Raw genomic sequence first — 22,902 nt, forward strand, 5'->3', positions numbered from 1 at the left:
CCTTTCCCCCAGCAGGAGGCCCAACTACACAGGAATCATTTCTCCTTTAAACAAAAGAACAATGGGGGGGGGGTTTCTACCCACTTTTAATATTTATATGTCTAAATGACAGCTCTGAAAAATAGTTCTCTTCTTGTCTCCTCCATCTGACCAGCTTTGTTTTGTTAAGGAGGGGGGATTGGGAGGCGAATCTTGCTGCTTTTTTTGCTTCTGCTGGTTTTTTACTCTTACCCACTTTCCACCCACCTTCCAACATTGGCTTTAACCGCAGCAGCCCTTTTAAATCACCCTTCCCTTCCCCTTCTTTGCATCTTCCCCACCCACTGGTGATGGCGTAGCGTAGCCTCTGCTGGGCTCCACCCCTCCTCAACTGGAAGGGCTTAAAGCTCCCTTTAGCTTAGCCTGCCTGCCCTTATTTAATTTGGAGTGTGATTTTGCTATTTTTAGCAGCTGGATTCCCTCCAGCAAGGCTTGGAGGGGTGTTTTCTTGGGGTTTTTTTTTTTGGTCCCTTTCCTATTTCCCCCTCTCTGCCCCCCCTCCCCTCCCCGTGCAAATGATTTTGACCCAGCTTCCTTCCTCTTGGAACAATTTTTTTATTTATATAAATAAGAGCGCCCTGGCTGGTCTGTATATGTGTGTGAGTGAGTCTCTCCTTGCCTGCCTTCTTGTTTCAGATCCGCATTTGCAATCAGCAGCAGCCAGAAGGGGGGTTTTGGTTTAATTTGATCACAACACAGACACACAAGGAAAAAAAAAACACACACACACACACCCCACACAGATCCGAGATCAGGAGCAATTGTGAGTGTCTGGCCTTTTTTTTTTTTTTTTTTTTTTTCGTTTTGTTTTGGGTGGAGGTGGTGGGGGGTGTTAGTAAGTTGGTGTTTTGTTTATTTTGTTGATTATTTTGTAGTCAAATGGGCACGGTTGGGGGGGAGGGCAAAAAAATCATTTGCAAATTGCAAATAATAATAATGAAGCCTGGTTTTTAGAATTTGCAGAGAGAAGCCAACAAGGCATGCGGAATAAATATGCCCTTTGCTTTTATTCTCATCATGCATTGCAAGAATGGGAGTGGGGAGGGCTTTTCCTGGGTTTGGGGTGGACAGAATCTGCAATGCTACCTCCCCCCCCCCCTTCTTTATTTTTTATTATCATTAAAGCACCTGATTGGGGAGGGGGAGGGGACGGCTCTTTCTTCAGCAGGTCTCCGAGCGGAGGCATGGAAAAGCCCCGCCGGAGACAGCAGCTGAGCGCTGGGGAGGAGGAGGAGGAGAAACAGCAGCCGCGACCGGGGGGTGCCCTGGCAGGGAGCTCCGAGCTCGCAGTCGCCTCCGGGTTGCTGGCGGAGCTCGCTCCTGCCGGGCTCGGGTGATCTGCTCCTGCCCCGGCCCTGGCGAGCTTTGCAAATACGCACACTCCGAGCCGGTTTCATTTTCAAATCGCGCGACAGCACTTTCCTCCACGGCTTGGTATTTTTTTTGCACGGCATTTCTGCCAATAGCCAGGCAGAGCGGGGGGGGGGGGGGTTCGTTCTTTCCCCATTTATTTTGCAGAGAGCAGGTAGCGTATTGGGCTCGCAAGAAACCCCTCCTCCTCCTTCTCCTGGCCCTTTAAAGGGGCCGATTCCCAGAGCCATGGCTCCCCCTCGCCAACCAAGAAGAGCCTGTGGTAACCCACTGCTGTGTTTTGGGGGTGCCGGGGGGCGGGCGCTTTCCTTGGGCTCTGGGGTGCGCCTTAGGGAGAGGGGTCGCTTGCCTGCTTGTGTTCTGGGGGTGCTGGGCCGACTGTCGGCAGGGGTGCAGTGTTCCCAGCATGCTGCGGTGGGTGGATCATAGGGCAAGGGGGTACTTTTTATTTCTGCGGGGCTGGGGCTCTTTGATTCCCCCATCTGGCGGGGGCAGGGAGGTGGCTGGTTCGGTGGGAAATAACTTCTCCCTGCCTGCTCTCTAAAGTGTGTCTCTCTCCCTAGAGGCGCTTTTGTTGCGGGGGGGGGGTGTCTCTACCAGGGCTGCAGGAACAATTTGTATAGTTGGGGTGCTGAGAGCTATTGAACCAGGCTGTAAACCCTGTCTGATAGATCATAGGATCATAGACTATCAGGGTTGGAAGGGACCTCAGGAGGTCATCTAGGCCAACCCCCTGCTCAAAGCAAGACCAATCCCCAGTTTTTGCCCCAGATCCCTAAATGGCCCCCTCAAGGATTGAACTCACAACCCTGAGTTTAACAGGCCAATGCTCAAACCACTGAGCTATCAGGCCACAGGGTGCAGCAGCAACACCCCCACTTCCAGCAGCTGTGGGCTCTACCTGGCTCCCAGACTTCCCTTCTAGCTGGGGGGCTTGGTTTCATTATAGGTCCAGAGACTAAGAGATCTGTTGGTCTTTCCTTCAGTCCCATTTAGGTGTAGTGATGGGATGGGGGCTTTCCCCACTGTAAACTTCACAAGGTTTCTTTCCACTCCCCCTCCTTCCTCTCGAGGAGGGGTCTACACCATACTCCTGAAATCCAGCCATTCTTGCTGAGGGTGGTTTTGATTATAACCTCTAGGACAGAGATCTTCAAAGGGCTTATGGTCTTGTCTCTTCCTGTCCCCCTTCATTGCCCGCCTTTATCATGTTTGTTTTAAAGCAGGGGTTCTCAAACTGGGGGTCATGAGCGGTCAGCCTCCTCCCCAAACCCCGCTTCACCTCCAGCATTTTATAATAGTGTTAAATATTTTTAAAAAGTGTTTTTAATTTATAAGGGGGGGTCGCACTCAGAGGCTTGCTGTGTGAAGTGAGCGGTACCTCTCGAAAGCTTATGCTCAAATAAATTGGCTAGTCTCTATGGTGCCACAAGTACTCCTTTTCTTTTTGCAAATACAGACTAACACGGCTGCTACTCTGAAACCTGTGTGAAAGGGGTCAGCACTACAAAAGTTTGAGAACCCCTGTTGTAAAGGATGGCTGCTCCAATAGAGCGGGGGTCTTCAAAGCAGAGCCTTGGAATGTTAGTTAAGTTAATAGGGAATTGCATGCGCCTTTTGTCCTGAGTCCCTCCTGGGCTCATCAATAAAACCGGTTTTTATATATTTTATCCCCTTGCTGTTGGGACTGCCCTGCTCTGCCTTCTGGGTGGTGTCCCTGTGAGACTGCTTTGAGAGGACTTCTTGGGCGTGAAGAGACTGTTTCCTGTGGGTATTGCTTTTCTTTTGTTGTTCAGTTGCGAGGTGGTGACTAGGGCTTGGATTGGCAGGGCTCCTGTCTGGTGCAAAGGAGCTGTGAAATCAGTCCCAGGTGTGGAGATTGGGGAGAGAAGCAAAGATTAAGGGTATGGAACAGCTTCCAAATGAGGAGAGATTAATAAAACTGGACTTGTCAGCTTGGAAAAGAGACGACTAAGGAGGGATATGATAGAGAGCTATAAAATCATGACTGGTGCAGAGAAAGTAAATAAGGAAGTGTTATTTACTCCTTTTCATAACACGAAACAAGAACTAGGGGCCACCCAATGAAATTAATAGGCAGCAGGTTTAAAACAAAAGGAAGTATCTTTTCATACAATGCACAGTCAACCTGTGGAAGTCCTTGCCAGAGGATGTTGTGAAGGACAAGATTATAATAGGGTTCAAAAAAGAACTAGATAAGTTCATGGAGGAAAAGGCCATCAAGGCTATTAGCCAGAATGGGCAGGGCACAGTGTCCTTAGCCTCTGTTTGCCAGAGGCTGAGAGTGGGCAACAGGGGCTAGATCACCTGATGATTACCTGTTCTGTTCATTCCCTCTGGGGCACCTGGCATTGGCTACTGTCGGAAGACAGGATATGGGGCTAGATGGACCTTTAGTCTTACAAATGCCATGTCCCTTCCTCAGATGCCAGCCAGTTGTGTCTCTCTGCTGTGTTTTAACTTCCTGCTCCCCTGGCTGCTGAGGTTTAGGCCAGAGAGCAGAGAGACAACCATGTGACCTGACTAGATCCTCCCACACCACTGAAGTCTTCTCTTCATAAGCTTAAGGCCTGGTCTGCACCTAAAAACTTAGGTCGACCTATTTCACTCGGGGCTGTGAAAACCTGTGTGCTCAGAACACTGTATGTAGTTAGGTTAACCTAATCCCTGTTGCGGGTGCGGACGTAGACGGAAGGATTCGTTCCTCAACCTAGCTACTGCCTTTTGGGGAGGTGGATGAACTATGCGGATGGGAAAAAGTCTTCCGTCGACACAGGACACGTCTATGCTACGTCACTACAGTGGCATGGCTGTAGCGTAGACTCTGTCTTAGACAGGGAGGAGACCTATCCCATCCCAACACAGGTATAGGGCCATTTCCCAGTGCAGCCTAATCCTGCAGTGAGGTTGCCTGTTAGGGCCCCTGCAAAAACTGGCCGGGGGCTCAGCCTAGAGGACCTGCAAATCTCTTCCTCATGGGTTCGTGCAGCTCTTGAAGGAGTCCATTGGAGGCGAGGGCCATCTACTGAGAGGTTTGTGTCTCTAAGCTACTTCTTGGCTCTCTCTTTCCGTCCATGGCAACACAGCTCCACCAAAAACCTCGCTACGGGGTCATAATGGGGACCAGGAACCCTGAGTTAGCACTGTGGGCTGTTTGCCACAGGGCTGAGCCCTGCCCCATGCAGGTCCCTGAAGAGGCTGCATATGTTGTGGGTCCAGCGCTCCCCATGCCTGCATGCCCACGTTGTCAGAGATGGAAGGGGGTGCTCAGAGGATGTATCACATCTGACAAGCGTCCTGACTTCTTAACTGGATACCCAAGTAGCCAAGAATTTTACTTAAAAACAAACCCAACCCAAAAACATTGGGACCATATTTCTGAGGGAGAGAATCCTTGTAGTGAGTAATACATAGGGGTGTTTACATGAGGCTGTGGCTTCTGAGGTTTACTTACTTGTGAGTCACTTCCACAGCTGATCATGAGCCCATATGTACTGTTTTAAAAACCTAGAAGGTCTGTGCATTCAGGATGCGTGTGTGGGGTTTCCTTGGGCTTTCATCCCACTATGCAACTTGTTTAGAAATCTGAACTTCCCAGCGAAGCCCTGCCGAGGACGGCTACATGCCCATCACCGAGGACAATAACTGTTGGTGTGGAATTTGAGCAAACCACCCATTGCGGGGGGCAGTTGTCTGCAATGGGGACCCTGTTCGGTTGCTACAGCTGGGAGTGTAGATGGGACTGACCATTGCTTGACGTAGGCAGGCAACGGTGTTGGAAAGAGCTTTGTCCTCTCTGAACGCAACTTGCAAAGTCAGTTGAATGGGATCCAGTTGCTGACAACCAATATCATTAAGCACTTGTTTTCCTAGGACATGGGTTCTCCACTGGGGGGTTGTGAACAGGTTTCAGGGGGTTGCAAACACCCTCTTTTTTTTTTTATAGATGGGAGAAGGGTCCTTGAAACTTTGTTACTATGCTAAAGTATCCGGATTAACCTTTACCAAAGTGTTAGCTACCTCGAGTTGGATGGGAATCCATTAACTCTAGATGGTCTAGTGTAGACTATGTTAAGGCTTCCCTTGTGATCAGTTGGGGATGAGTTTGCCAACTGCTCTGCTACAGATTTATTTAGACAAACTAATTTAGATGCTGGTGTCACTTGTTTTAGTGAGCTCAAAGGCATTTTGCTGGGGGTGGGTTTTGTTTCCTGACTGCTGATGATCCTTTTGGAATTGGACCCATTCTAGTCGCTGCTGACTTGGAGGGAGGAAAGTGTTAGACATTATTCTGAGCACTGGTGACTAGTGGCTTAACTGCTAGAAAAATGGACTTCTTTTGTTGAGTGTGGTTGGGGGCACACAGAGAATTTGGAGTTGCAGGGAGTCCCTGGTGCGTGCAGTAAGTGTGCAGGGCACTGCACGGCTGGGGGAAGGGATAGCAGCGGCTGTGGAGGGCAGGGTGCAGGGGAACCCCAGCTCCACCCCCAGTGCTGGGAGCAGCAGCTGGAGGCGAAGAGCCTAAGCCTAAGCAGAGGAGCCAGCTAGGGCTGCCCAGGGCACTTCCTTCTGACTGGCTTTAACAGTGGCCCCAAGGTGACCTTTGGACCACTTCTCCCTCCCACCCTCCACCCCTGGCTCTTCCACAGAGGATACAGTTTGGCTCCAATGCTGCAGGGAATTAATTCAGACTAAATATTTTGGGGGCAGGGACGGTCTCCGTACAGCACCTAGCACCATAATCTAGGCATGGCCCAATATCTAAATAAATATTTTGCCTCAGCCTTTAATAAGGCTAAAGAGGATCTTAGAGATAATGGTAGCATGACAAATGGGAATGAGGCTATGGAGGCAGATATTACCATATCTGAGGTAGAAGCGAAACTCAAACAGCTTAATGGGACTAAATCGGGGGGCCCGGATAATCTTCATCCAAGAATATTAAAGGAATTGGCACATGAAATTGCAAGCCCATTAGCAAGAATTTATAATGAATCTGTAAACTCAGGGTTTGGACCATATGACTGGAGAATTGCTAACATAGTACCTATTTTTAAGAAAGGGAAAAAAAGTGATCTGGGTGACCATAGGCCTGTTAGTTTGACATCTGTAGTATGCAAGGTCTTGGGAAAAGTTTTGAAGGAGAAGGTAGTTAAGGACATTGAGGTCAGTGGTAAATGGGACAAATACAACATGGTTTTACAAAAGGTAGATCATGCCAAACCAACCTGATCTTCTTCTTCGAGAAAGTAACAGATTTTTAGACAAAGGAAACTCAGTGGATCTAATTTACTTAGATTTCAGTAAGGCGTTTGATACTGTGCCACATGAGGAATTATTAGTTAAACTGGAAAAGATGGGGATCAATATGAAAATTGAAAGGTGGATAAGGAATTGGTTAAAGGGGAGACTACAACGGGTCCTACTGAAAGGTGAACTGTCAGGCTGGAGGGAAGTTACCAGCGGAGTTCCTCAAGGATCAGTTTTGGGACCAGTCTTATTTAATCTTTTTATTACTGACCTCAGCACAAAAAGTGGGAGTGTGCTAATAAAGTTTGCAAATGATACAAAGCTGGGAGGTATTGCCAATTTAGAGAAGGACAGGGATATCATACAGGAGGATCTGGATGACCTTGTAAACTGGAGTAATAGTAATAGGATGAAATTTAATAGTGAGAAGTGTAAGGTCATGCATGCATTTAGGGATTAATGACAAGAATTTTAGTTATAAGCTGGGGACGCATCAATTAGAAGTAACAGAGGAGGAGAAGGACCTTGGAGTATTGGTTGATCACAGGATGACTGTGAGCCGCCAATGTGATATGGCTGTGAAAAAAGCTAATGCAGTCTTGGGAATGCATCAGGAGAGGTATTTCCAGTAGGGATAAGGAGGTTTTAGTACCGTTATACAAGGCACTGGTGAGACCTCACCTGGAATACTGTATGCAGTTCTGGTCTCCCATGTTTAAGAAGGATAAATTCAAACTGGAACAGGTACAGAGAAGGGCTACTAGGATGATACGAGGAATGGAAAACCTGTCTTATGAATGGAGACTCAGGCTAAACAAGCCAAGCTCCTTAACTAAAAGAAGGTTGAGGGGAGATATGATTGCTCTCTATAAATATATCCGAGGGATAAATACCAGAGAGGGAGAGGAATTATTTAAGCTCAGTACCAGTGTGGACACAAGAACAAATGGATATAAACTGGCCACTGGGAAGTTGAGACTTGAAATTAGACGAAGTTTTCTAACCATCAGAGGAATGAAGTTTTGGAATAGCCTTCCAAGGGAAGCAGTGGGGGCAAAAGATCTATCTGGCTTTAAGATTAAACTTGATAAGTTTATGGAGGAGATGGTATGATGGGATAACATGGTTTTGGTAATTAAATATTCATGGTAAATAGGCCCAATGGCCTGTGATGGGATATTAGATGGGGTGGGATCTGAGTTACCCAGGAAAGAATTTTCTGTAGTATCTGGCTGGTGAATCTTGCCCATATGCTCAGGGTTTAGCTGATTGCCATATTTGGGGTCGGGAAGGAATTTTCCTCCAGGGCAGATTGGAAGAGGCCCTGGAGGTTTTTCGCCTTCCTCTGTAGCATGGGGCACAGGTCACTTGCTGGAGGATTCTCTGCTCCTTGAAGTCTTTAAACCACGATTTGAGGACTTCAATAGCTCAGACATAGGTGAGGTTTTTCACAGGGGTGGGTGGGTGAAATTCTGTGGTCTGCATTGTGCAGGAGGTCAGACTAGATGATCATAATGGTCCCTTCTGACCTTAGTATCTATGAATCTGTCAGGTTGGAACGTACTCCCCCCTTCCATCCATTTCTCAGCCTGGCAGGATGTGACCATGGCTAGTGCAGGATGCATTTTGCTCTGTATGCCTTAAGATCTGCTTGTGACTTTGAGAGGGACAGTACAGAGCTGTGGAATAGCATCAGAAGAGCCAGGCACTCTAACTAGGCCAAGGTGTGGATCCTGCCCACATTTGGGGTGGGGTATTGTTGGGATCAGCATGAGATACAGTGGCGTTAAAGGCGGGTCTTATAACTAATGCACTGGGCTGGGATTTATAAGATTTGAACCATGACTACTCATGTGCAACCCAGGGCAAGTTTCTTCCTTTCTCTATACCTCAATTGCCCATCTGCAGAGCAGGGATAAATAATCCGTCTTTTCTCTGTCTTGTCTTAAGCTGTAAGCAATTCAGGGCAGGGACTTTCTCTTACTATTTCATATGTACAACACCTAGGACAGGGGGGTCCTGAGTTCAGCAATATAAACAGAAGCATAAATGCCAACTGGAATATCTTCTCCAGCAACCTTAGGGAAGTGTTCCCAAGACAAGAAGGGGAAGCACTGCACAGAGCATGGGTTAAAAACCCTATCAGAAGAGGATCAGCCTGAAAGATAGAATTGGTAGCTGGAAAAGTCCTTTGAGGTCCTACCTAGACCATCTCCCCATCAAGGCAGGATTATTCCCTGGTGTGGTACTCTGTGCCCTAAGCAATGGGGTTCCCACCACTTTCCATGGGGAGACTATTCCATAGCTTTCATGCATCTTGCTCTTGAGGCTTTTCCACGTAGTTCTGGCCGAGTGTGCATTTACACTCCTCTACCTGTGTAAATAACTAGAGGGTGCATGCAACGAAGGGTTGCTGGTTAGCACTAGGCATAGCAGGAGGAGACTGTATATGATTCACTCCCTCCTTCATGGAGCACTCCTGACACCCCTGCCATTCCACCCCAGCCTGGGGTGTGTGGACAACTACTTGCAACAGAGGGGGCCCAGACTTTCAAAAGGGGCCTCTGATTTTGGGTACTTGCAGAGAGGTGCGCAAAGGGCGAGGCACAAAAACCTTCATGTTCTGAAGGAACCACCAAGATTCCTTGCTTTGCTGCTCCCCAATAAACTTATTGCTGACAGATCCAACACAGGTCGTTGTGGGGAAAGAAGAGTGAGAACTGGTGCAGGGGGCAGGGGAGTGCAAGATTCTGATGGGACATGGCAGATGCCATGGGACTGACCAGTGACCCCCAGTTTGTAATTCTGACTGCCAGGACCTGGGTGGCTTTTCCTTGGACACCATAGCATCATAAAAAGAAAAGGAGTACTTGTGGCACCTTAGAGACTAACCAATTTATTTGAGCATAAGTTTTCGTGAGCTACAGCTCACTTCTGCTCAGATAAATTGGTTAGTCTCTAAGGTGCCACAAGTACTCCTTTTCTTTTTGCGAATACAGACTAACACGGCTGCTACTTTGAAACATAGCATCATAGACTATTAGGGTTGAAAGAGACTTCAGGAGATCATCTAGTCCAATCCCCTGCTCAAAGCAGGACCAACACCAACCAAATCAACCATGCACATGACCCGACCCTTCCCTTCTTTGTGCCCCTGTTTCCGCATCAGTATCATGGGGGTGATTGTGGCCTATAGAACAGGGGTCATCTAGTCACGTGTTCTGTACTTACCCTTTCTTCTTCTTTTCTTTTGTCCTCTGGAAGAAAGACGATGAGTGAATCTAGTGCAAAATCCAGCCAGCCCTTGGCTTCCAAACAGGAGGAGGACGTGTCTGAGAAGAGAGGGCGGGGACGACCCAGGAAGAAGCCTCAGGTATGAAGAATTGCTTTCTTCCATGCTCTTAGAGAGGGGCTCTACAAGGCGTGCAGACGGGAGGTCTGTGGGGAAGAAAGGAAAAAATGAGGCATCTCCATGACTGACTTGCCACCTGGGAGGCATCACCCATCTAGCATGCTCTGGTGGTTACAGCCAAGGACTGGGAGTCAGGGCTCCTGGGTTCTCTCCTCAACTCCGTCACTGCTTACAACGTGTGGCAGCCTTGGGCAAGTTTCTTAACTTGTGATCCACAAAATGAGGCTATTCTCAACATCAGAGAGGGTTGAATCGATACTTATCGAGATTTCATCCCAAGATCTAGCATGGGGCAAAGAAATAGCTTCTATTGCTGGGTAAGATTAAATTCTGGCTTCCAAGCTGGGGCCAAATGGCCCTCTCCAGAAGGACTTAAGAGGCAAGGCAAGGCGAAAAGGCAGCAGGAACTTTCAGTGAAGAGTAACATTTACCCTAGGGATGAACACAACAAAACAAACGGGGCTCCAGGGAAGGTACTTACTGGCATTGGGAATCATGTTATACATCCCATTTCTATACATTGGGCTCACCACCATGGAATTGAACACATGCATAACTTGTCTCCTGGATACAGACTTATAACCCCTGACTCTCTTTGCTACATGTGGACAGCAGAGACCCCCTGGAACTTATTATAGAGTAAAAGTTTGGCAGGATATGTTCTCTGCCAAAATTTCCTCCCTCTCAGCTGCTCTCCTCTGCCCCAGTGGGGCCGGCTGCATTTCTGTAGGTGTACGGTTTTTGAGTCCCTTGGAGTTACAAAAGCATAATGTTCCTCTCCTTGCTGTGCCCAAAGGTCCTCAGGAGACTCCAGCTAAGTAAAGACTATGGCAACAAGATGACCTTAGAGGCTTTAGCTACAGTAGGGAAACTTATCAAAAAAAAAAAACCCACCTAGCTGAACTGAGGGGAGTCATACTATAGACAAGACTTCTGCAGCTGAACCAAGTTTTATGATCATGGTAGTTAATGAAACCTGCTTTTTCAGCAGGTTTAACTAGTGCTGATTAACTAATCAGTCCTGCTGAGCCAGTGGGAATTTTGTTTGTGTAAGTTTCTCTCATGTAAGGCCCTGGCACGAACTCTTTGATTTCTCTGCTCTCTGCCATGCAGCCAACATGATTAGTTAGCCAACTAGTTATAACTCCTATGGCAGAACCTGAAACGTGACTGGCTAAACCTGCAGGGAAGGGAGAATTCCCCTGCCCGTCACCAGGAACTGCAGGAGGTAACTAGCCACCAATAATCCCCTCAAACTTTAGGACCAGTTGGGCTCAGCTGAGGATGGTCTAGTGCCTTGTGCAGATGAGGCTCCGGAAGCATTTTGCTAAGCAGGCATGTTATTGGGGCAACCAAAGGGCATACGGAAAGTCAGTGGCAAAGCTAGGAAGGGAATCCAGGTGTCCCAATTCCCATTTACTGTTCTAACCCCTGGAGAGTGTCATTCCTCTGATCCCTTTGTTGTTGCAGTATTACCTTAACCATAAACCCAGGGAAGCACAGGAAATTGTGAGTACATCTCATTTGGAAGCCCAGAGTTTTTAACTCTGCTGTCTGCCATTGCAGTTTCTCCACTTTGACACCAGCCTAACCAAGATCAGCAACTGGCCCTTGGTATCAGTCTTTTAACTGCCCTGAGCCAGCTGATCCCAGCTCCTTCCTCTTCCGGTTGGTGGAATATCTCCCTCGCGGGGCTCGGATTGGTGGGGGGAGGCAGTCACTCGGTGGAGGTGGGGGCAGGGCTGCGGGTGTTGGATTACTGGTTCGCTAATAGCTGCAGCTATAAACGGAAAGTGCCTGGGTATTAGAAACTGTAGCGGTGACACCAGAATTGTGAACTGTGCATTCGATTGTTTTTCATATGAGTCTCCCAGGTGTTAAAATTTCAGGGTGCTCTTTCTTGGGCGATGGGCTCTGGGGTTAACCGTTTTAATTTTTCAAGGGAGATATCCCAGCGCCCGCTCCAGAAATCAGCCCCATGGCGTTCTCTCTTACGTCTCCAAATCTGGGAGGAAAAGCAGCCTCTTCTCGGCAGGTCCATGCCTTTCCTCCCCCCCTCACCAATGGCCTGTTCCATCGAAGTCCAGGTAGCCCCCGTCTGCTCTGTCCCACGTCCCTCCTGTGCGCAGCGTGACAGGTGCGTTCTGTCCACAGCAGAGTGTGTCACCTGAAAGCAGAGCAAGTCGAAGTGCAGGCCCACTGTGGCCATCTCTTCACTTTGAATTCCCACGGCCCTTGGAAACTACAGGTCCCAGCATGCATTGTTCCCCCTTGATCTGCCTCTGCTGCAGTGCAAACACTAGCCAGGTGTTTTAATTGGCATCTGTGTATTAAGATTGAGGGGGTGGGTGCAGTGCCGTGCTGTGGGCATTTCTATAACAGAGGCCCAGTGGCATACATGCTCCTCTAATGCCGGGACTCCCGTTTATTTTGTTTTGCTGGGATTCCTTCCTGCTCTTAGGTGCAGTGGGATCCCACTTGGATGGGCAAGTGGGCTGTGAACAGACTATGCTTGCCCCAGCCCTGCCCCTCGGCGCTGATCACTGCAGATCTGGGTGTCTGCTGACAAGTCCTGTCCTTTATCTCCAGCAGGAACCCAGCGAGGCACCAACCCCCAAGAGACCACGTGGCAGACCAAAGGGGAGCAAAAACAAGGCCACTTCTAAAGGCAGGGTAGGTATGGGGGTGGAGGCAGGGGAAACCACATGACCCTCCCCATCCACTGCTTCTTAATGGCCATTTAAGATTGAAGCGACTTCTTGGCATTTGGGCACTGGGAGCCTGAGGGTGTCTGGTCACAAGATGTCCCTCTCCCTTGGATTTCTTGGGGGCCAAAGTGTAGCATCCACAGGATTTCTGTTCTGGGAAGCAGGAGGTAACAGAACTTCCCACACGCACACATGCACGCAGTGGGCTCAGTGATGAGATTTCTACCCCAGCTGTGCAGACAGACAGGGTTTGGACCAGACAGATGGGCACCCAGAGTTTTGCAGGGAGGAACCTCCTGCCCCTCTGGAAAGTCCTAGGTGGCCTTCCCCGTCACACTAAGCCGGTTGCATCCAACTGGGACAGCTGGTGACATTTGTTTGTCGGTGTTGGCATGAGCATTGGCTTCGTGTGCAGCATTGAGGCAGCTGGGGTTTGCGTGCCCGAGGCTGGGCAGGGAAAGGAGGTCTCCCTGCTGCATGGGGCCCCAGGCCTTTCTCCAGGAAGGAAAGTGGGGGTGGAGCAGGGAAATGTCTTACCATAGACTCTGGGCTGCGATCAGATGGACGAGGGGAGGGTTCACACCCCATCTTCTGTTTAACGGCAGCCTTGAGCATCCCACCATTATTCTAGCCAGCTGCAAACGGTGGACGGGCCCCAAAGGAATTGTGTGGGGCAGAGGATAGAAGGAGGCTCATTTCTGAGCACATTCCTCCAGATCCAGACTCCGCAGCCGTTTCCAGTCATGTGCTTGCTCCGGCCATTGCTGTGCCTGCGCCCCCTGGATCTCAGCCCCAACAGGGAAGGAGTTTAAGAGGGGAGCCGTTCCAGAGGGATATTTTCCCCCAGTAAATGGGAAGGTTAAATTGGAAGGGGGAGGCGAGAGTTGGGATGCCTGGGTTCTATTCCTGCTGTGGGGGACCTTGGACAAGTCACTTTCTCCTGTGCCTCAGTTTGCCCAACTGTAAGATGGGAATAAGGATACCCATCACACAGGACTGGCGGGAGGAGTGCTTTGAGATCCTTGCCTCATAGAAGGATTAAGTCTTATAGCTAGGGCGATGCGTAGGGAGGAATCTGTGGCAGCAGTGACCCAGCAGCAGTGTGCTCGTTCTCCTGGGGTCGTGTGTGTGTGTGTGTTAGTGAGGGGGATGAGGTTACCAGCTTCCTTCAGGCCCCCACCCGCCTCCCCAGGAAGTCTTTGAGGACAGAATGTATAAATGACAGAGTATGAGACATCACTATGCTTATCCGTGGGGGAAGAGATGGGGGAGAGATCGACAGAAGGTTCAGGGAATGTGGTATGTGTGTGTGTTTGTGTTTTAAAGCTGTTTTGAAAACACGCGACTCATATCCTGCAAATTTCTCTGAGTCATGGGGCTGGGGCCTGGCCATCGCATGCAGGAAAATAACGCTTGGGGGGGGGGGGGGAGGATCTAGCCCAATGGGGCCATCTTTGTGTCCAGCAGCCCAAGGGCAGCCTGGGAACTGCCCCTCATGTGATGAGTTTGACAGGTGACAAGGGGGGAAGAGGAACGGTTGTCGTGACATCTGAGCTAGAAGACAATAGAAATCAAAGATGTCCAGGGAAGGAGGCGAGCGTGTGTTTCTTCGGTCCCCTCTGTGGATTTAAAAGTTCTCTCTGTGTTTAGAAAGCTGCAGTAACACCTGGGAGGAAACCTCGAGGCCGGCCCAAAAAATCGGTAAGTGGAACCTTCCTTTCCTAATCGTTCTCCTCTGGGGCCCAATTCTGCCAGGTGCAGAGCCCCCCTCTGCTCCCAGTGAATTGAGAGCATGCAGAGCCCCACAGGATCAGGCCCTTGCACAGATACAAGGTGGGGAAAGAGGCCTGCTTCTTGCAGGGAGGAAGCCAGTCTCGGTGGTGAGGGGTGGGATCAAGAGGAGTAGCATGAAACTCATCTGAGCTTCTTGTGTCCTGGAGGAATCACGGTGATGGCAGTCCGGGTATTCCACACTGCAGATGGATGGCTTCACTTCTGCACTGTAATAAGAGCTGGTCTCTGTTCTTGGGAGCTTTCCAGTTGGTGGTGGGCTAATGCATGTACTGACACTGGCTAGCCTGCATGGGTATCTGTGCTCGCCAACTACTGCGCCCCATGCCATAGCCCCTGTACTACTGATGGAAATCTCCTTTTGCACCAAAAGCTGGGTCTGAGAGCTGTCTCTTCTGTCATTGTGAATTTCCATGGGAATCATGCAGTTCAATGTGGTCCCACGCTCGTTCGACTACTTTGCAACCACAGCAGCACAACCGAGCGTGGAAGGGGCTGGGGTGCAAGGAGCTGCGTCTCTGGGCTGAACATTAGCAACACAGGCCATGCTCTAACCGAGCAGAGGGCATGAGGTTGTATCTTGGTACTGGAAGGTCCTCGGAACCTGTGCTGTAATATAGCAGGGGGGATGCAAGTTCCTAGGGCAGCAGCATAGAATTAGCAGAAGGGTCGCAGTCCTGCATCGGTGCCAGATGTCCTTGGAAGCAGCATTGTGGTACACCTTAGGGGTGTGATGCAGTGTACTCTGGTCGAGGGGACACAGTCACATCCTGGTGCCGGATGACGCCTGGAGGGGTACAGCGAGGGGACGGGTGTCTCACTGCCAGAGGGTTCCTGGGGGGTAAACTGTAATATGGTAGGTAATAATCCACCTCTCTGTGGTCCATGACCACTCTAAATGGCTATAATTAGCTCAGTGTTCTTTCCTTGCTCCCTGGAGTGACTAACAGGAAGTGGCTTGTTCTCTTCAGCTAGCTGGCACAGGCCTGCCCAAGGCTTTGTGGTGTGTTACCAGGGTGGCATTCCTGCAGAGTGAGTGTGCAGCAAATTCCCTCTGCCCCCATATGTTGCTCCTCTTTCTTCCCTTTCCCAGCCACTGAGGATCTCTGGCTGTAACAGACCCTCCCACAGTGCCTGGCAGTCTGAGCTTCCCCCAGCAGCACCCCGCCCCACCCCAGGAGCGATAAGCTACTGCAGCAGCCCCACCCTTCCCCTGCTGTAAGCTGCTATCTGCTGCCCTAGGGAGCACTCTGCTGGCTCGGCAAGCTCTGCAGAGCCGTGGTTTTCTTTCTTCTCTCCAGGCTAAGGCAGCGCTGCATGCCTCTTCCGCTGGGTCCCCTTCTACAGCCAGCTTGAATAGCCTGGCGATTTGGGGCACCCTGTAAACAGTACTTGAATTCCTCCCACCTTCTCCTAACTGCTCCACGGGCTCCTCTGCATCCCTCCAGCCCCCTGAGGATTTCAGTCTTTGCTGTCTCCAGCCACCACCTCTCTTTGAACACCCCGTAACTTTCTCCCTGGTGTAACTCCATTCAAGCTAAGCATTACGCCACTGTCAGGGTCACATTGCATAGCAGGACCCCCCCCGCCCCCCACCTCAGCCCTTGGCAGAAACAGCCTGGCTAAATGTGTCCTGCTCACCTGCTGCTGGTTGGCTGTACTGACTCCACATCCAGAGAAGGGGCGGGAGCCTGGATAGTTGGTTTCTAATATCCTGCATCAGTGCTGCAAGATGCTGCCGCTTGCCACCAGATTTGGAGGGGGCTCCTAAATGCAGCTTTGAAGGGAGTTTGTCTGGAAACTCAAGACCAGGGATGACAACGTACATGGTGCACAGAGCACTTGGCCGCTCGCTCTTCAAGACGTAGGTTCAAATCCCAGCTTGGATAATAAGAGGGGAATACTTGTTCTAGGCCTGTCTGGTAGGAAAATGCCTGACTTGCCAAATTCTGGAATCATCCCTAGCTAAATGGGGCCTGAGATGGGAATGGCAAGGGGTGGGCTTCAGATCTAGATTGAGGTGCATTCATAAAGCCACAAGGGACTGTTATGATCTAGTTTGACCTCCTGCACAATGCAGATGACAAGTGTCCCCAGCATTCCTGTGTGGTGGAGGGAGGGAATTGGGGTGCTTTGCCATGGCAACAGCAGCGGGGGGCTGGTCTGGCACTGCAGGGGTCTAGCCCAAAGATGCTTCGTTGAAACTTGCACAATCCCTCGCTCACTAGTGTTCTAGAACAAACATAAGAATGGCCACACTGGGTCAGACCAAAGGTCCGTCTAGTCCAGGATCCTGTTTTCCATGCCAGGTGCTTCAGTGGGAAGGAACAGAACAGGTAATTGTCAAGTGATCCACCAAGCTCGCCTCCAATTATTTTTACAGTGTCTTTGGCTTTGAAATCTGCAAATTCCTTTGCAGGCTCCCCTGGGGAGCTGTTACCTCTACACCTGAAATTCTCCAAGCAAAAGCAATGTCTAAACTGAAAACAACTCGGCCTGTGAGCAGGGCCTTGGCTTCGCACAGCTGCAGGATTTTCTAGCCGGCTTCCTCACTCTCCAGGTGGGGCTGCCAAACCCCTTTTTCTATTTTGGGTTGCCCTGGCATGCTAGTTAACCACAATCCGCTTCCCAGGAGCGGAGAAGGGTTAACCAGGGCCCATCACTCCCTTCCTTCCTTCGCTAAGTGAGAAGGCCTGTGTCACTGGAAAACTTTGTATGGAATTGGCAGCTGCTTTCCATGCCGGCTTCAAGGGTTTGTTTTTTGGTTTTTTTTTATGAATGAAACGCGCGGAAGTGGAGGTTGCTGACTCAGGGCTGACTGTGAGGGTGACTCAGACTGGTTTGCGAGCGTGCGTGTCTCTTTAAAGAGAGCCAGGCGGAAGAGTGCATTTCAAGGAATGCCTTAGCTCCCCGGCTCCGTTTCATGCCATCGCTGGGGCACTCGGCCCAGGGGTTCCTGCCAGCGGTGCTGACGCGTGCTCCCTGCTTTGCAGGTTTGGGAGGTGGGGTGAGCAAGGGAGGGTGCTGCTCTCCGAGTGGGCGAACAGAGGTCGATTGCGAAAGGGGAGGAAGAGTAGGGTTGGTCTTAACAGGCATGTTGAGATTCCAGCTGCTGCTGCGGTCCCCTCTTGTGGACTCTGGGAAGCATTACATCTAGCCGCTGGATATGTTTTTTGTTGGGCTGTTCACGTCCATGGAAGTTACTAGTGTTGAGTATTTCTGCTATGGCCGAGGCTAAAGACCTACTCAGGACCAGGGCGCCCACCACCACATTAGTACCTGAGACTGGCCCTGCCAACACCAGCCGGCGCAGGTGCTTCTCCCTGAGGACGGTAACCAGAATCCATTACAGGGGCCCGTTGGAGGCACAGAAGTTGGGGTGTCTCCTTGGCAGAGGCGCTATAGTCCAATGCTAAGAGCAGGGCACTGAGCGTCAGGATTCTTCCATGTTCAGTTCCAACCATCGCCAATTATGCCGACTACCTTGGTTACGTGACTGTGTCTCTCACTCACTTTTTAATCTGGAGCTCTCCAAGACGGGCAAGTGCCCTTATCCCCATTTCCCAGGTATGGAAACCCGGGCGAAGAGATGGAGAGATTTCCCCAAAGTCACCATGGCAGTGCTGGGACTAGAATCCTGGCATCCTAGCTCGGATCTATGCCTTGGAGCGGAGCCAGTTCCAAGTGCCTGGCTGGGCCTGGAGGTACTTGGGAGCTTGATTTGAAGTTTAATCTGGTTAGGGCTCCACTCAAAGACCGCTGAGTATGAACGTTTTAAACATACAGAGTTGTCAAGGGGCAGGTCTAACGAGGGCTGTGTCTTTAATGGTGCAGCACTCGTCATGGCGTATGCTCCTATGCTGACCTGGAGCCAGGCTGGCTGGGTGCTGCCTCACTCCTCCCTTCTCTTACAGCAGAAGGACGAAGAGGAAGTGAACGTTTCGCAGGAGTCATCCGAAGAGGAGCAGTGAAAACGCTTGAACCCGGCACTACCTCATCGTTCAACTTACCAATTTCTCGTCAAGTTCTTGGACTGAGGAAGGAACCAAAACAAAACAGAAATCCTTGGTGGGAGTTTTTTTTTTTTTTTTTTCCTCCTCCGCGCCCCCCACACAACTTTCTCACCCTCAAACAGCAGCAGCACTGGGGTTCAGATCAAACCGACGGAGCGGCCACCACGCTCGCTGACGGACGCTGTTAACTCGAAGGGGGAAACCGGGCTCTGTTGTTTCTCTTTCTTATTGGACAGGGTTAAAATTTAGCCTATTGGCTGATGTAGTTTCTTTTGTTCCTAGTGAAGTTCACTGAGGGAAGGCTCCTGTAGAACGGTTGCTTTATTGTTTTGTGATTTTTTTTTTTTTTTCCAAACACACTTCAGGGTAGGGAAAGGAGGAGAGGGGGCTGCTTATGGCTGTCTGTATTTTTAGTTTTCTTTTTAAACTAGTTGGGGACAGATCTGTTAAAGCCCTCCACCCACGCACCCCTTTTCCCTGCAGCATCTCTACTTTGCACAGGAGCTGCCCCAAAGCTGCAGGTGATATGAGCTTCTCCCTGCAGCCCTGAGAGGGGAGCCAAGGTCTGTCAAGGGGAGTGGGGAGTGTTAGTCTGACAGGGCTGGCTGAGCACCACTCCCCCATCTCAAACTCCCTTGTCACACACAGCTGCAGAACCGTCTGACACTTCCCCCTCTTTCCTTGGTGCTGATGTTCGAGCCCACCCTCCTCAGCTGCTGGCCCTGCGGGGAAGATTTAAAGGTGGAGGCTGCCCTTTCTGCTCTGGGATCCCCTAACTGAGAGGGCATGAAGGAAGCTCCCTCTCCTGTGCTGATCCAGCTCCAGCTGAGCTCCCCAAAGCTCTGTGCTGGCCTAGGGGAACCAGCACTTGTGTAGTTTTCTCCTTTGGGCCCAGCAGCAGAGCAGGGCTATGTATTAAAATCACTTTAGGGGGTAGGGCAATAGTAGTGCATCCATGGCTGGCTGCACGAGGGCCTCTGAGCTGCAGCTACGTGTTAACGGTTTGTTTCAGTTCAACCAAGGCATGTTCTGTTGGCACTGAGGTGTGATCACACCCAGCACGCAGAGCCCCGCTGGGGGAATATTCCACGAGATAGGACTAGAGAGACCCAAGTTCTATTCCAGACTCTGCCACTGGCCTGCTGGCTGACCTGCGGCAAGTCACATCACCTGTGTGCCTCAGTTTTCCCCATCTGTAAAAGGGGGATAATGTTACCAACTGCCTCTGTAAAGTGCTGGGAGAGCTACAGATGAAAAGTGCTAGGCAAGAGCTAAGTATTACCATCGGGTGCATTTTGAAGGACCCCTAGACAAGCCTACAGAGCATCCTGCTCATGATAGAGCAGGCTCCTCCTTGCAGTCAGAAGAGTGGCACACCTGAAACACAGAGCAGACACATGGTATAGGGACCAGCTGGCAATCCGATCCACCCCTGCCCCCACAGGTGACCAGTGCACAATCGCAAGCCTGGAAGCAGGGTGCAGCCAGATTTGTCTGAATTACTCTAGGGCAGAGATTAAAACTGACCTGCTGCCATCTTGAGAGAACTTTTAAGACTCAGTGCTCAAGAATAGTTGTCCTTTTGTTTTAAGTTACAAAGTCCAGCCACCCCTTGCTCTTCTATTACGGAAGCACTAATGCTTTCTGCATCCCTCCTTCCAACTTACAAAAGCAGACTTCCCTCTCGGCAGAAGACCGAGACTCCCCGCAACACACAATAGATGTAACACGGCACTGTTGGCTGCCTTTTCGCTTCAGCTTCCCCCCACCCTGTGTGTAAGGCTCATAAGGCCGGCTACCCTCAGTCATGCTGCAACAGCCCTCTGATTGCAGGACTGTGGGATCAGCCCCAGAGGGGTGTCTGCCATTTAAAGGGGAATTTGCCTTTCACAGGCAGCATTGCTGATTCTTTCTCTTTCCCATCAGCTCTGCGGAGTTCTCCATCAGGAATAGCATCGCAGGCTTTTTAGTGACACTTGTACTTCCAGGCCAGATTTCAGGGGATTTTTTTTTTTTAAGGTTTATTTTTGTTGGTTTGTTTTTTCCCTCCTCCATTCACAACTACCTCTGGATAATTTAAGTTCCATTCTCTTAACCATAGATATGCTGCTGCTGTTACTGCTGCTGTACTGGTTACAACATTTATTATTCCAACATGGTCTTTCTGGTTTTTATTCCTCCCCCCCGGGAATGATTCATTTACAGTCGGGAGCCGAAGCTGGGTGGATGGCTGGGAGCGGTGGGGGGAGATCATTTTAAAGTGTTAGGCTATTCTACTATAGAAAGGGACAGAATTTTTCAAGGGGGTGTGGTGAAGACACCCCGTCAACCTTTTCCCCCAGGCTTTCCAGCCAACATTAGAAAAACAAGAGAAAACGGCAAAGCAGCAACCCATGACCTATTCCCCACCAGCCATTAGCGCTTGCCAGTGGGGAAAATACCCCTCCCTGTCCCTCTACCCCATTGGGATTAGTGCTCTACTGCCGTGGCCTGGAAACATTCCCCGGCGGCTCGAGATAGCTGAACTGGAGATGTTGCTCTCTAGAGAGAGAAGCAGCCTGGGTCGGGCACAGGACTAGGCCTGGGTCTGAATAATGGTGGAGTCAGCCCCTGCCTCTGTTTCCCCACCTGCCTCTGGAGGGGATGATGTTCGTGAGGTGACTCAACAACATGGAGCGCCTTAGCTCGCAGGAAGGCGCCCCTGCTTGCGGCAGGTAAAGGAGGGGCTGGGGCGACATATTGTTCGCTCGTTAATCCACATCAGGTACCAGGCCACTTACTCTTTTCATGCTCCATGCCTCAGGCTGGGGGATTAGACTCAGCAGGAAAGTAAACAGCTTGAGCGGCTGCCTCCAACGACCTGAGAGATCCCTTCGCCACACCACACTCCATCCATTTAGCTACAAACAACTGCAGCGGAGCTGGAGGTTATTACTATGGGGAAGAACAAAGGGGTGAAAGCAGTTTTGGGGTTTACATTGAGAGTTTTTACTGGGTGTTCAAGTCACCTGTCCAGCAGGGCGGCGGGGGGGACACCACATGAGTGTAAGCCGTGGCTGGAGAAAGCAGGTAGATGGCTGACAATTGGTAAAAAGTGGATGTTTTTTGGTCCATTGTTAAAGACCTTTTGGTTTCCTATTTGCAGTTACTTGAATAAAACATTTTATGGATGTTTCCAGCCTCCCTGTCTCTCCCACCTGGTGGGTTGGTTTTAGAGCCGCACCCAGCCCCTGCCACAGAACCACCACCCCTCTCCCTGGCAGGCAGGCCTCTGCTTTCAATCTACATACAGACAGAGCACACAACACAGGGCTGCTGGTGGCCACTCGCTTTCCACTGAGACCTCAGGTGAGCAGAACAGCACCGGACGCAAGGCCCCTCTTCCAGCCTGGAGCCACAAGGGGGGCAGGAGCATAGACATATATGACAGGTGAGAGCAGCAGCTCCTACTCTTCGCAACAATGGTTCACTTCTGAGCTAAATAGCTCCCCTGACTATATCCCCAGCACCTAGGGGTATTCCTTATAGATCTCTCCTCAGGGCAGGGAGAACATCTGACACCCCCCTGCCTGCCCGTTAGCTGAGGCAACAAGGGTGCAAGCATAATAGGGTTTCTGGCAGCAAATGGATCCTCTGTATAGTTTTTGGTTAAGGCTGCAGGGCACGTACAGCTCCACACAGAGCATGTTCCGTGCACTGACCTTGGGATTCCAGAAATACACCCGATGGAAGTAGTGGGACCTTCAAGTCAAAGAAAACCACACCCAGCATCTAGATTTTCAACTCGTGCCCCTCCACACGGCGTGAGCACCTCTGCAAGTAAAGAACTGCAAGCCTGCACGCTCAGAGCTGCAGAGAAAGTTAGAAACTTGCTGCCCACTACAAGTTTCATTTGGTCAATGCCACAAATGATGTGTGCTCGTCTCAGCTGCTTCGCTTGTGGGCTGCTGTCCACATTGTGCTTTGGGTGACCATGACACGCACGCTCACGTTACACATTCCCTATTAAACTGCATTTGCTACGTTACCATTCCCCACTCTTTCATGAGAGCCCGATCCTGCCAGGGGCTGAAGGCTCCTCCCGGGCGCTCAGCTCAGAATTGAGCGCTGCAATTCCCTATGGCACCCCAGTTGCTTTCATGTCTCCAGACAGGCCTCGCAGGCACTAATCGCGACAGAGAGTGCCTGTGAAAACAGCAAAGGCTACTGTAGGGACGAGGCAGCAGATTCACACATACCTATCTAACGGAACAGACTGCAAGGCCAGGTTTCAAACAAGATGGTGAGGAGGCATCTA

The 22,902-nt window shown here is 50.4% G+C and overlaps 1 protein-coding gene across 7 annotated transcripts; it reads left to right on the forward strand.

Moving 5' to 3' along the window:
- Positions 1 to 410: 410 nt before the first annotated feature.
- Positions 411 to 21,779, forward strand: HMGA1 (high mobility group AT-hook 1). 7 transcript variants are annotated; one of them, XM_073319549.1, is made up of 5 exons: positions 411 to 638; positions 9,946 to 10,054; positions 12,683 to 12,766; positions 14,452 to 14,502; positions 18,507 to 21,779. In XM_073319549.1, the coding sequence occupies exons 2-5, from the start codon at positions 9,953 to 9,955 to the stop codon at positions 18,561 to 18,563; spliced, it is 294 nt and encodes a 97-aa protein (XP_073175650.1). In that variant the 5' UTR covers positions 411 to 638; positions 9,946 to 9,952; the 3' UTR covers positions 18,564 to 21,779. The 7 variants fall into 7 exon arrangements, with proteins under 7 accessions (XP_073175650.1, XP_073175645.1, XP_073175652.1 ...); XM_073319544.1 differs by lacking the exon at positions 411 to 638 and adding an exon at positions 646 to 802; XM_073319551.1 differs by lacking the exon at positions 411 to 638 and adding an exon at positions 646 to 802 and having other exon boundaries at positions 18,510 to 21,779.
- Positions 21,780 to 22,902: the final 1,123 nt, after the last annotated feature.

Source organism: Lepidochelys kempii, chromosome 21 (assembly GCF_965140265.1).
Source record: "Lepidochelys kempii isolate rLepKem1 chromosome 21, rLepKem1.hap2, whole genome shotgun sequence".
NCBI classification, from domain to species: Eukaryota; Metazoa; Chordata; order Testudines; family Cheloniidae; genus Lepidochelys; species Lepidochelys kempii.